Genomic DNA, 13496 nt, shown 5'->3' on the forward strand with positions numbered 1-13496 from the left:
TACACACCCTAGAAGATTATGGGCTTTCGTATAAGGGAGTGCAAGTGTTGTGTGACAACATCAGCACAATAAACCTAACAAAAAATCTAGTCCATCATTCAAGGACCAAACATATTGAAGTGCGTCATCACTTCATTAGAGATCACGTAGCTAGGGGAGACATTGCACTCACTTATGTTGAGTCAAAGTCAAACTTAGCCGATATTTTCACCAAACCTCTTCCGGAAAATGAATTTAGTCATTTGAGGAGAGAATTGGGAATGTGTTTGGCTCAATAAGCCATTGGGACCCATCATGATCAATAAGGACAATTAAAACGATAAGAAAAAAAAAGGGAAATTAATTTGGGCAACTTGGGAACATTTCACACAAACTATAAGGTTAACAAATGATTTTTGTTTGCTAGAAATGGGGTGAGATGCTAGGATCAGCCGAATTATTCAAAATGTATCATGCATCCCTTGAATAATTAGGTTGAAGAGACATAAATTGAGTATGGGGAAGACCATTACATAATTCATGTGTATTTGGTTCCTACATCTTACTCATATATTCCAACCAAGAAAACTTGGTTGGACCTTTACCTAGAAATTATGTAACTTTGGTTGATGGACTGTTTGATACCTTTGATTGATACTTGTCATGATTTTGATTGAAACTAGGACAAGTCCTTGAAATAATGATAGCAATTTGGTTATATTTTGACAAACTTGAAACTGAACATAACAAGGTCGAAAATTTCAGTGTTTCAAGCCTTGAGTTGTCTGTTTTTCTAAATGTCTGAAACCTTCGGGCTATAATCAATTTCATACCATGATCTTTAGGAAATAGTTATGCTTGTAGATTCTTCAGAGTCTAGGTACTGGATTTGGAAGTTTTACTAGGAAAACTTCTATCGAACACCTCTATGAATTTCAGTTACTGAAATTCCTGGAGAAACTTCAGTATCAGACACTGATCGGTCTACAGACCGATCAGAAGGTTCCCTGATCCGTCCAGGGATCGATCAGGTTAGTTTGGTACGTAGAGAGGGCCACTGATCTCTTTCTGATCGGTCTACAGACCGATCAGAAGGTTCCCTGATCGGTCCGGGGACCGATCAGGTCAGTCTGGTAAGGGAAGGCCACTGATCGCCTTCTGATCGGTCTATAGACCGATCAGAAGGTTCACTGATCGGGCCAGGGACCGATCAGCAGGCTACTGATCGTTCCCTGATCGGTCTACGGACCGATCAGAATGTTCCCGGATCGGTCCAGGGACCGATCAGGAGGCTCCTGATATCTCCTGATCGGACAGCCGTCCGATCATTTCAACATCTAATACCCATCTCCCTTAAATCTTCCCGATCCTTTCTTTTCTCTTTTCACGCGAAAGCCCTAGCCGACTCTTTCCTACACCTCCACTCTTCTCTTCTCTTTGCCCGCCGGAACCCTAGCCAAAGCCCTAGCCAAAAGATACTTCAATGGCACCAAGGTAACTCCATACTTCTCTAGAACTTGGCATTTCGGTTTCATTTCTCACCATATCTATGCTCTTTGTTTCGGGTGTTGGTGGCTCCGGTGCTCACTTACTTGCCCTATTGGATCACATTGTTACACCTTATGAAGAAACAAGTGGGTGAGGGGACCTCTAAGTCACCTGAGAAGTCTAAGTCTAAGGCTCCCTCCCGACCTCAACTATCTGTCTCCGGGAGATTTCCAAACCACCAGTTTGAGGAAGCCTTTAGACAAAGAACCTTTAAATTACTCCCTTGTAGGTCTGTGGATCGAAAATTCATAGACGAATTTTGTCCAACTGTGTTAGAAATCATTGCCTACTACAACTTGATACACTTGTCTATTTAGAACGAGATATCAATTATGACTTAGAATCAGAGTTTTATAACAATCTTCATCAAACTAATGATGTAAGTTATAAAACAAAAGTTGCTAAGCGGACTCTTGATTTCAGTTTCTCAGCCTTCTTTGACTATCTAGGTTGCCGGAGGTGTTCCGGAAATGTCTTTTCGATATATCCTGACTTACCAGACCCCTTACCTTCACCTTTTGATATCACATCTGACTCTATTTATGAGTATTTCTTCAGACATCCTAGACCAGGTGGGCTAGATGAATTAGATGTTGATTTTCCTACTTTTGCAGCCTTGAGATTATCTGCCCACGATTACATCCTCTTTAAGATTGTCACAAACTGCCTTCTGCCAATCACATCTAAACCCTTGTCTGAAATCCGACCATATCATTGTCTGATGCTTTATGGATTGTGTCGGCGTCTTGACTTTGACATCATGTCCAGCATCTACTCTTCGATCATTTCCTATAGTGAGTCAAACAGCTTCACTGTTTATATGCCTTATGGACATATCATTACAGATTGGCTCGAGACCCTTCAGGTTGATGTCTCCAAGGGTAGAATAGTCAAGATGGTCAGGCAGGACTACAGACTTGGGAAACGGGCATTTTCCAAGTCTGGCATCATAGGACAGGATGGGGACGTTCGGTGGAAGGATGGGAGAGCTCTAGGTGAGTTACCACGGGGACCTCCACGACAGGTTGCTGCTGCGCCTGTTGCTGCTCCTCCTGCTGCTGCTGCTGACGATGGAGAGGCAGATCCTGATCTGCGCTGGCAGATCCTGATCTGCGCTGGCAGATCCTGATCTGCGCTGGCAGATCGCCGAGCTAGAGAGTCGCATTGATCGGTACGATGAGCTGCTGGTTGCTGAGCTCCACGGGCTGCGCGTTCGGATTGACAAGCGCTACGATGATCTACGCAGTCAGCAGTTGGCGACACATCAGGCGATTATGGGATGGATGGCCAGATACCCACCTCCGCAGGATTTCCCGGGCTATCCATCCTCGAGCAGTGGCATGCCACCTCAGGAACTCACTCCTCCTGTTGATGATGCTGATGCTCCTTATGATGAGGAGGCTGATTGATACACATTGTTCTATGCTGTCATTCTGATTATCTATGTTTTGGATGTTGTTTGTTGGATATTTATGTCTAACCTGGATACTTACTGCTTTCATCTATTTATGCTGTTCATTTTCTTGTCTTTCTTTATGTTTCACTTCTTATTGGCTTTTAATATGTTGTTCATATGCCATGTCTTGTATGTCTCTTATTTCTTTATCACTGTCTTATAATACACTTAGAGGGTATTCTAGGTGAATTAAGAAAAAAGACAGTATGGGTTAAGGGGGAGTCCTTTAACGTTTTCTTACCTAATTCGCGCCTTTTCGGTGTTTGACAAAGGGGAAGAAGGTAACTAAGTTTAGAGATAAATGAAAGTTTGTCTTAGGGGAGGATCTTGATTCCCCTATCCTTACATGGTGTTGTATCTGTCTTAGGGGGAGGATCTTGACTCCCCTAAAATTAGGGAAATATGAACATTTCTGATCTAAACTTAAATCGTGTTGTCAAACAACAAAAAGGGGGAGATTGTTAATACAGTCTGACCTGGCGGTTGTTTTGATGATTGACACTGATTTAAGTTTGTATCAGATATTAATTAAACTAAGACTGATTAATGATCAAGGTTGATCGTGTGGAGAGGAAAGTCCAAGTATGGATACTTGGCACGCGAAGTCGGAGAGGGCTCGGTAGCTCGTTCTCCGGACTAGGTCAGAGAGGGCTCGGTAGCTCGTTCTCTGGACCGGACGAAGTCGGAGAGGGCTCGGTAGCTCGTTCTCTGGATCGGACGAAGTCGGAGAGGGCTCGGCAGCTCGTTCTCCGGACTAGGTCAAAGAGGGCTCGGTAGCTCGTTCTCTGGACCGGACGAAGTCGGAGAGGGCTCGGCAGCTCGCTCTTCGGACTAGGTCAGAGAGGGCTCGGTAGCTCGGTCTCTGGACCGGACGTGGAAGTCGGAGAGGGCTCGGTAGCTTGTTATCCATACTAAGTCAGAGAGGGCTTGGTAGCTCGTTCTCTGGACCAGGAAAACGTTAGCGTTTAGGGCTGGGAAGCTCTAAAACTAACACAGAGGCATTGGATCGGTCTGTTGACCGATCCAGTGATACTTTGGTTGACTGGATCGGTCGACAGACCGATCCAGTGATACCTTAAGTGAACTGATCGGTCTCGTGACCGATCAGTAACCACACAGAAACAATCTGTGGATTATCTGATCGGTCTCGTGACCGATCAGTAACCACACAGAAGCAATCTGTGGGCTATCTGATCGGGACCTGGACCGATCAGAAGGATGCGATGGGATTCAGAGCGATAGGGGGGATCGGTCCACAAACCGATCAGAATCATTCCAGACCGATCAGGGTGTGTCCTGATCGGTCTGGAAGGCTATGGATCGGTCTGTTGACCGATCCACAACAATGTCATTTTTCTTCTGCTGTTTCTCTGCGATTTCTGATTCACCTGATCAAATCATCTGCTGTGAGATTTTTAAGTTACAGGTTGCAGGTGTCATGCCAGTGCTTAATTTCAAATTAAGCTCCATCAGAAGAATAAGACCAAGTATCCTTTCTGCTGTGTTTCACTGCAAGTGGTGCAATTCGAGCGTCAACGTTCACTGGCTGCGACAGCTTGATTCTTGCTTATTGGTTCGAGCTCAGAGACACCAGTGAAGACCATGGATGATATTGGTGTGAGTTCAGAGAACCAGATGAGGAGGAAGAGTGATTGGCGAAGCTTGAGTTGATCGTAGTGATTCGATACAGGTGACAGCGATTTGGCTCTGGCTGAAGACAGTGAGAAAGCAGAGGGATAAGAAGAAGGAAGAAGAGAGGTTTTTAGTAACAAAAGGTTTTTGAAACTCTCTGTGAACCGAAGCAAGAGGCTGTGTATTGTTGAGCTCTTGGCTGAGGAATTCCTTCTGTCTTTGCGTTGTGCTTCGTGGTTGTAAGTTCATTTGTTCATTCTGTCAGCCACAAAACTCTGTAAGTCTTGTGCTTCATTTCAAATCATTTCTGTGACTTTGTGGAGAGGTTACTCCACCGAGAAGGAGAAATACTTAGCCGGAATTTGTCCGGGGTGTGATCTACCGAAAGATCAAGGGATCGTCCACCTTACGGACACGCCGAGGAGTAGGGGCAAGTTATCCCCGAACCTCGTACATACTTGTGTAAGCTGTGGGTTGTGTTTTCTTTCCTTGCATCAGTTTTCTTTTTACTTATTTCCGCTGTGCTAACAAGATTTTGTGAGGAAATTGATTGAGTTTTAGTGGAGGCTATTCACACCCCCCCCTCTCTAGCCATTCGAAGGTCCTAACAGTATGGACATTTATTATGATATCACTGTAGATCATGTTATTTTTCCTCATGAGATTGTATACCTTTAAATCTCTAGATATATTATGTTCATGCACTATCTGTTTATTACCCGCTAAGTCATCCGCATTCACCACCCCTTGTATTGATTTTTCTTTCGCCAGGGAGTAGGTAAAAAATTTATGGAGTCGCCTGCAGATTCTATCTGTCAGTCTCATGTCATATCGAGCGACTTCTTTCATTATTACTTCCACTCGCATTATTAGTTTTGAACTTATACATGTAATTATGTATCTTCTGTATGATGTTTAGCCTTCTGACTTCTTATATTTATTTTAATATTGTTTTGTCAAGTTGAGTCGGCTCACAGTCAGTTATTTTAGGTTGATATGTTTACTTTATGCTTTTCGTTGTGTTTTTTGCTCTACCCGTGTGGGCTACTATATATCTTGCGTGGTTGGATTGTTTCCAGTAGTATGAGCTATAGATATTATCTTGTATTGTCTTATGGCTATGTATCCAGGTTTCATTTGTCAGTATTATAAGAGAGGTGTTGTTCGATTTTTGTTGAACAATCTTACTCTTGCGGCGTGACAGTCTAGCTGTTCTGACTTCGTGCTACCACTCCGCTGCAATGCTACTATACTTGATTGCTACAGTTAGACTATCTCCAACACCAGAACTCAATCTAGATCTTCTTCTTCACAAGTTGGGTAACGTTTTAATCAAGTCATTTATTTCTCAAGAAAATGTAGGGTTGTTACAATTTCATTTATCTGTATTAATTTTACGATTAATTAGTGGATTACCTATCGGAAAGGTCCAAAGAACCTAGGTCTTAGAGTAAGAGTCCTCGAATACTCCGAATCAAGTAAAATCGATCGGGTTCTATTTTATTTCTTCTGTACACTTGCTTTTCAAAAATCGAAAAAATGAGTTTTAAAATGATGTGATTCATCCCCCACCCCCTCCCGTCCTCCTCCCCTTTCACGCGCCTAACGATCCTACAGAACTTTTGATTTTCTATTGTCCTGGAACTTCTTTCCGCTGTCATTCCTGAGCCCTTAGAAGATTTTTGCATTTTGCTTCTACTGGTTCTTTTTTACATGAATTATTTTTAAACGACCCTAAGGATATGAATGACAATCATGTTTCTATGCGTATGTATTTATGTTTTACCTTGATTTACTACGATTAGAAAAAACTAGATCCATACTTATTCTTTGTATTTCCCATGTCGAGTTCTGGTTGGTTCTTAGAATTTCTATTGTTACGAGAACATTCTAATTTCTTTCAGTTAAAACTTAAAAAGTTTTATATTTTTATTATTATTTATGATCAAACTAGTACAGGCTTTATTGTTCGATGAAGAGAGGAGTAACTTGAGCCTCAGGTTTCTGAGCTGAAACCCAAGTTAAGCTTTATTGGCCTATAGATAGCTATCGGCTAGTTAGTTGCTCAACGCCTCACTGTAGTTCCCTCACAGACTTTGGTGCGAAGATGGACATCTCAGATCCCCTGTTGAACTTGAGTCGTCTGGCCTCCTCCCGAGAGATGCGATACGAGTTCATGAGCACCTCAACCGGCAGGCCACGAAGCACGGAAGCCTTTCCTACGACTTGGCTCACCATGGCATTGTCGTTGGTCTTGAAGGCGATCCACTCAAACTGCTCGCTCCGCGATTGCATGACCACAACGAAATGCTGAGGAACCACCAACAGTTGACCCTGTCGGAGTTCACCGTCGAAGATAGTGCGCCCTCGGTGTCCAACCACTTGCATCCGGCAACTTCCCCTCAATGCGTACATTATGCTATGAGCATTCACGTTCCATAGGGGAGCGACAAGAGCATTCTGCACAAAGTAATTTTTTTAATATATAAAAAAAATTCATTAGATACGTATTAACTGATATATTGAATGTTACCTTTCGCAGTTGTCCCCTCACAGCACTCATCTGGATGAATCTGAGCATGGGAAGCTTCTGGCTGTTGAGAAGGGTAATCCTTCCAGCTCGTGGATTGTAGTAGTCAGCGAGCATCGCATCGGCCATGTTCTGTTTGTTCTTCAAGGTGCAGTAGGTTTCCTCTAGTCCATTCCTCGGGCATTGACCCTGTCGTTCTTCCTGCTCTTCTTGCTGCTGCACTTGTTGTTCCATCCACCGTGATGGACGCAACATCTCCAGTCCTCTCTCCACCAGGACGATGTCTCCTCTCCTGTCTTCTGGATTCTGAATCTTCTTCGCTACCTCCCTGTCCACGCCCAGTGCCTCCGCAAGCAAGTTAGTGTCGAAGCCACTGAGGAGATTGACTTCCTTTCTCTCTTCTGCCCTCTCCATTTGTGCACCTTGCTCTGCTCGTCTCTCCCTCCCCGCCAATAGGAAGTCCTTTATATCATACGTGCTCATCAATTAGTTAACTTGATGATGATGAATTAATTAATTAATTAATTGTTTAGCTAGTAAATGTCGATGAATGAATATATATAGCTACAAACCCTGTGAAGGTTATCCAACTGGTTGGCGCCGCTGCTCACGTCGGAGATGGTGATGGCAACGAGGGGAACCTCGCCGTTGTTGTAGAACCAGTGTGCAACTCCGTTAGGCACTGCTATGACGTCGCCCTCGCGATATTGTTGGATGCGCTGGTGCTCGTCCCGGAACCTCTGCTCCTGCCCTGCTTCCTCCATCTCGCCCCATTGCTGCCCTGCCGCTTGCTGCGTCCACTGGAACGTCTCCGGGCAACCAGGGATCACCATTCCACCGACACACCTTCCTGTATATTCATTTATTATTTGATTTATTTGTTAGCAATCGGAATGTAGCCGGATTGTTAATTAAGAGGATAGATGCACGAGAGGGAGCGGAGTAATTGATAAGGCAGTTAGGAAATCGACGCGCAATTGATGATGAGATGGAATTAACCTTGGACGATGTAGATGAGTTTGGGAGCGTTGGAGAAGAACGGTAGCAGGAGGCCACGCGGCTGGATGGTGCGGCGGTACGCGGACACGCCGGCGCACTGCATCTGCTGCTGGAGTTGGTCGAAGTACTCGGTGACACCGGCTTCCGACTGCACGCGGCGCGAGGGCTCGAGCGCGCTCAGCCGCTCGATCCCGCACATCCCCTGCTGGAACCTGAGTTGTCCGTACGGTTGCTCTCGCTCCTCCTGCCGGCCCACGCTAATCCGCGCGGAGCTGCAGCAGTGGCAGAGGAGGAGGAGGGCGAGGGCCCAGGTGATTAAAGAAGCCATGACTAATAACAGTTAACTAGAGAGAGAATTACAGGTAGTAGTGGTGAAGAAGGACGTGGGAATTGGGAGGAGATTTATAGGGCGAGTTAGATTTGGATGGACGTGGAATGTTTGGTGGCGCGGTTACGATACGAGACGAGGGAGGAATGCATAGAAGAGATCAGTTGCTGCTTGCAAGCTTTCTAGCAGCGCTGCCATGGTTTGGTGAGAAGAAGCCGAGTTACATCAGTTGGGAGCTCCAACTGCATGCTCCGCGCAACATGTGAGCTCTTTTGGCCATTGTCGATTCTTCAAGTCCGGCCTAAGATTGGTTTTTTCTTCCCCTGTATTTAAGTCTTACTTCAAACATATTTAGAAATTTTAGAATTATAGATTTATTAATAATTTTTTCTTTCTTTTAGAATTCCTCTCATTTATTTATAATATAGTAATTTGAGTTTATATGTCAGATATCTGACTTTGCCCCTTTGATAAAATTTCTGAATCTATTTGTAATATCTGGCTCTTGCCTCTCTTAATAAATTATTAAAAAAATAATTCCTTTCAATTGAACATTCAGCTACAAATTAATAGAAAGATCTATAGAGAATATTTTATTAATTAGAAAGATCTATAGAGAATATTTTATTAATTATAATTTATGTGTAATAAGAGGTCCTTGGTGGAACGCCATTGCGATGGCTTGGACGGATTCGAAATTATTTTACAGGAGGAATTTGACTCAGAAGAAGCTGATGAACTCGAAACACTGTAATTTGCCTCTTGAGATGGTTTGGTGAGAAGAAGCCGAGTTATATTAGTTGGGAGCTCGAACTGCATGCTGCGCGCAACATGTGAGCTCTTAGGCCCTTGTCGATTCTTGAAGTCCGGCCTAAGATTGGTTTTTCCTTCCCCTGAATTTAAGTCTTACTTCAAAGATATTTTGTTTGATTTTATTTATGACTTCATGAAATAATCCATTTCGTCCATAATGTATTTTTGTTTTAGAAGTGGATACGTGAACATCTCGCTAGTTAACAAATATACATTAAAAAAAAAAAGCATAATGCGTCTTGGATCATCAATTCATTGCAATAGTAAAACGTTGTGATTGTTCTGCTAACCAAACCAGTACACTAATCGAAATGTTGAATTAGGTAACTTGAGACAGCCCACTGGAGATAAAAAAAAAAAAAACAAACAAACAAGTATCTCATTGGTCGGAAAGATCTCGTCATTGTGTATGACAACAGAGATCAATGAAAACATTACGATTAGCCATAGCAACCATAAATTAGAACAGCCTTGGCACACAGTTAATTACTCGGTTTTCAGGGAATATCTAAAGCAGGCAAGGTAGAATTAGACAGGGAACGCAGGCAAAATTACTCTTCAAATTTCTATAGTCCAACTTTCAGGATCTGCAGTGATATACTTCCAATCAAATTTTAGTAGAATGAAATGTAATGGGAGGATAGCATCCAAAATCACAGCTTGTCAAGCAAAGCAGATTCAATATCTCCTCCTCAGAGGACTCCTTGAACGATGAGCTCGTGGGGATCTGAAGGTTGAAACACAATTCTAAGATAGAGTTGCTTGAACACGCTGAAATACTGATGATTTTGGAAATAGCTCATCCAACATTACAGCTACAAGGATGGATAATTTTCTAAAACTTAGCATCATAAGGAATTTAGAGATTTTCAAAAATAAATAATACTAAAAGGTATAATTCATAGAAATCTCCTGAGGGGGTTTGGGAGAAATGATTAGATGCATCCCACTGGGGGTTTGCCGGAACCATATCCACATTAGAGTGAAAGAAGTACATTGAACAAACAAAGCGAGAGGGGGGGCCAACTGATACATTGGAAACTAACTCATATGATGCAATTGAAAAGAAAGAAAACATCTTATTTGAATTGATAGAAAAAATAATTAAATCTATATGTAGGTAACAAGTGGATAACAGGAAACTATTAATCAAATAGAATAAACAATTGACATGAATGGTTTGAGTTGTGTGAATATAAGTAAATCACTCTATTTAAATTAAAGAAGAAGCATTAATTCGATTTGATTCCATATTAACCAGAACATAGATGAGACATGATTCTTAGTGACGTACAAGGCAAAATCAAGCTTAGAAATGTACTAGGAAAAAAATCATAAAAGAAGGCAAAAGAATATTCAACATTGAAGCATAGATGAAATCAATTAAATTTATACTGCAAGTTTTCAAAGCACAACTAATTTGCTGCCCAAAATATGACATTAAGTAAAAAAAAAATCATATCTTATTGTCACATTCATTACCTTCTCCTTGTGTTTCTACGCTTCATAGGACCTTTGCTAAAGGCCCAATCAACAAAAATTGCTTGAGTAAGGAGCTCAGTTCCATTAAGTGCCATAATTGCAGCTTGTGCTTCATCAAAGTTCTCAAATTCAACCAGAGCATAACCCTAAATAAGAAAAATGAACATTTCAAAATATGTGCAAAATAAATAAATAAGAAGAAAGAAATTGAGTGCCAAACATGCCTACAAGAACCTAGCGTTGAACAATCGCTGTCCAACATAGCATTATGTGACTTAACCTATCAGTGCAAATACACCACAACCCTACACATCTGTAATTCAAGTTAATAAAATGAAAAGACTGATTCATATTTTTTTTCCAGATGCAGTCATGGTGATGTGAAACTGTTATCTAACTATACTTTGGAGGATTTGGGATATGATCACATTTGCATTTACTATATTCACAATATAAATGCATTTGCAGCTGTAAAAACACAGAGGGATACATACATAAACAAGGCTAGTAAAAACATGCTATATTAGTGTATAGCTAGAAAACTAATTTGTTAGTCTGTATAGGACTAATATGCATGATAAGATAACAGGATATTGGTATATTCCATTTGAAAACAAAAACTAGAAAAATATAAAATTTGCTGACAATCAACACTAGACTTATCAAGTCAAATAACATCATCAGTTAATCAAGAATTGTACTCGTAATCATCTGATTAACACTACAAATAAATTAGGGCCTCTTCTTTCAGTCCAAAAAATATTAAAGAGATGAATATTATCCAAGGAAAATATCCAAATTGGTTAAATTTCAGGTCTGCAGGAATAGAATTGTCCATAATTATATGTACTGAAAAACTGACAATTCTTAAAACTTTTCTCTATAGTACTATTAATGAGTTTTCACCTAGTTTATAGAATTTATTATACCAACCTTAACAAAACCAGTACGGCGGTCAAGATTTAAATGCAAATTTTTCACTTGACCAAATTCACGAAAGGCATTGTGCAAATCATCTTCCTGTGCCTCTTCATGAACTCCAGTTACCAACACAATCCAGCCCTCAATAGCTGTGATATGAAATTTGTATTTGTCATATACAATCCCAGCAAAGCCATCATTCAGCGAAGCAAAAAGATGTACAAGCAAAAAAACAACACAAGTATACTATCACAGAAACAAATAAACTGCACAATTAATATATGCTCCAAGTTATAAAATATTATTACAAATATCGTTTAACTTGGTTCAGAATGTACTACTCTAAATATCAATGTTGTCAAAAGAAATGAAATCACTTTTCACAAATTATAAGTTATACACTACATTAGGGTTTGTCTTCATCTTGTAAGTCCCATCAGTGACTGAAATTCTGGATAAGAACAAAGAATTTTATGTTGTTTTTTTTTGACGTTTCCCTCACTTATTTCTAGTACTCTAACTATTCACTGCACAAATAACTACATGACATCCCTTCTAATAATTTCCTGGATTTATAGCTTGAATATTATTCCACAACAAAGCAAACTACATTTAATAAAAAAAAATTGAAAAATGTAACCATGCAAAAAAAATTACTTTCAGGTTTGAATTCACATGTAGATATATGGACGAATTCCATTTGGACATTCTGGACACCAAATTCAGCCATCCTTAGATGCATGACACTTTTGTATTATGCAAACACCGCGTACAAAGAATTTAAAGTATCAAGTGCCGTGCAAAACATGCAGCTAACCAATTAGATGCATAACATCATACTCCGAACAGGAATAAGTGAAAGTTCAGGGATTAATAATAATATGGCTAAAAGGAATATATTGAATGACATTAGGATTCAATCTTTAGGAAATAGGAGCATTAGCGACTCCATCTAATGTATCTAGGAGTTTCCTTCAACCTTTCACTTCTGTTTCGATAATGTCATTTCATATACAAGTAAAGATCCCTGCGTTAGACAATGGGAAAAAAAATTAGGAATAAGCGAGGTGTCGTCAACCAAGAACACCAGAACCTAAAAGACAATAATAAGGCACATTGCATCAGGTTAGGGTTTCCCAAACTTACACCGCTGCGGCCCGGGGCCTCCATCGGAGTCGAGGGAATCGAAATCCCTAGCAGACAGTCGACCGCCGCGATCGGGACCTGCTTCCTCTCGGAAGCCGCGGCCTTTGGTCTTCCTGGCTCCTAACCCAGAGGAGCCGCTTCCGGCAACCGTTGATCGGAGCTTGGGGACAGGAGAGGGGTCGGCCTCAGCGGCGCCAACATCCTCGTCCATGAGATCATCCTCGTCGGGCTCGAAATCTACCACTTCCACGTCCCCTACGACAGCCGCCATCGTCTTCGCACCTTTCGCTCTCTATCTCCCCGGTCAGATTTGGGTTGGCCAATCTGGACAAGTACTTTAAAATCGCGATATATCCTTTGCCACTTCCACGCCCCCGCGACAACACCTCGCGAGGTATTCGAGTTTTGATTCAGAAAAAAGTTTGTTCGACTTGATTCAACTAAGTTAACGTGCCGAGTTTGTGTTTGATTTCGTGCTCAGATGTATTTTTGAATTCGAGTTTTACGGTATTTTTGTTCGTGAGCTGAGAGTTCGAACATGTTCGTTTAAGGTTGATTTAAATATTACCTTCCAAACTGAGGAGTTATGTTCTCCTACTCTCTCAATCCAATCGCTGAGATATTTTTAAAATCAACTTATTATTAAATATGAGAAATAAAAA

General features: G+C 41.3%; 2 protein-coding genes across 2 annotated transcripts; both read right to left on the reverse strand.

Annotated features, from left to right (window-relative positions):
* Window positions 1-6688: 6688 nt before the first annotated feature.
* Window positions 6689-8472, reverse strand: LOC122034026 (cocosin 1-like). The gene is made up of 4 exons (XM_042593165.1): window positions 8145-8472; window positions 7718-7995; window positions 7149-7607; window positions 6689-7075 (listed from the first exon to the last, which is right to left on the reverse strand). The coding sequence occupies exons 1-4, from the start codon at window positions 8470-8472 to the stop codon at window positions 6689-6691; spliced, it is 1452 nt and encodes a 483-aa protein (XP_042449099.1).
* A 1052-nt stretch (window positions 8473-9524) lies between these two features.
* Window positions 9525-13433, reverse strand: LOC122033307 (RNA-binding protein Y14A-like). Its single transcript, XM_042592320.1, has 4 exons — window positions 12835-13433; window positions 11701-11837; window positions 10768-10913; window positions 9525-10012 (listed from the first exon to the last, which is right to left on the reverse strand). Exons 1-4 carry the CDS (start codon window positions 13103-13105, stop codon window positions 9964-9966), a joined length of 603 nt encoding a protein of 200 aa, XP_042448254.1. The 5' UTR covers window positions 13106-13433; the 3' UTR covers window positions 9525-9963.
* Between the last annotated feature and the right edge of the window lie 63 nt (window positions 13434-13496).

This window comes from Zingiber officinale, chromosome 11B (genome assembly GCF_018446385.1).
Source record: "Zingiber officinale cultivar Zhangliang chromosome 11B, Zo_v1.1, whole genome shotgun sequence".
Classification (NCBI taxonomy): domain Eukaryota; kingdom Viridiplantae; phylum Streptophyta; class Magnoliopsida; order Zingiberales; family Zingiberaceae; genus Zingiber; species Zingiber officinale.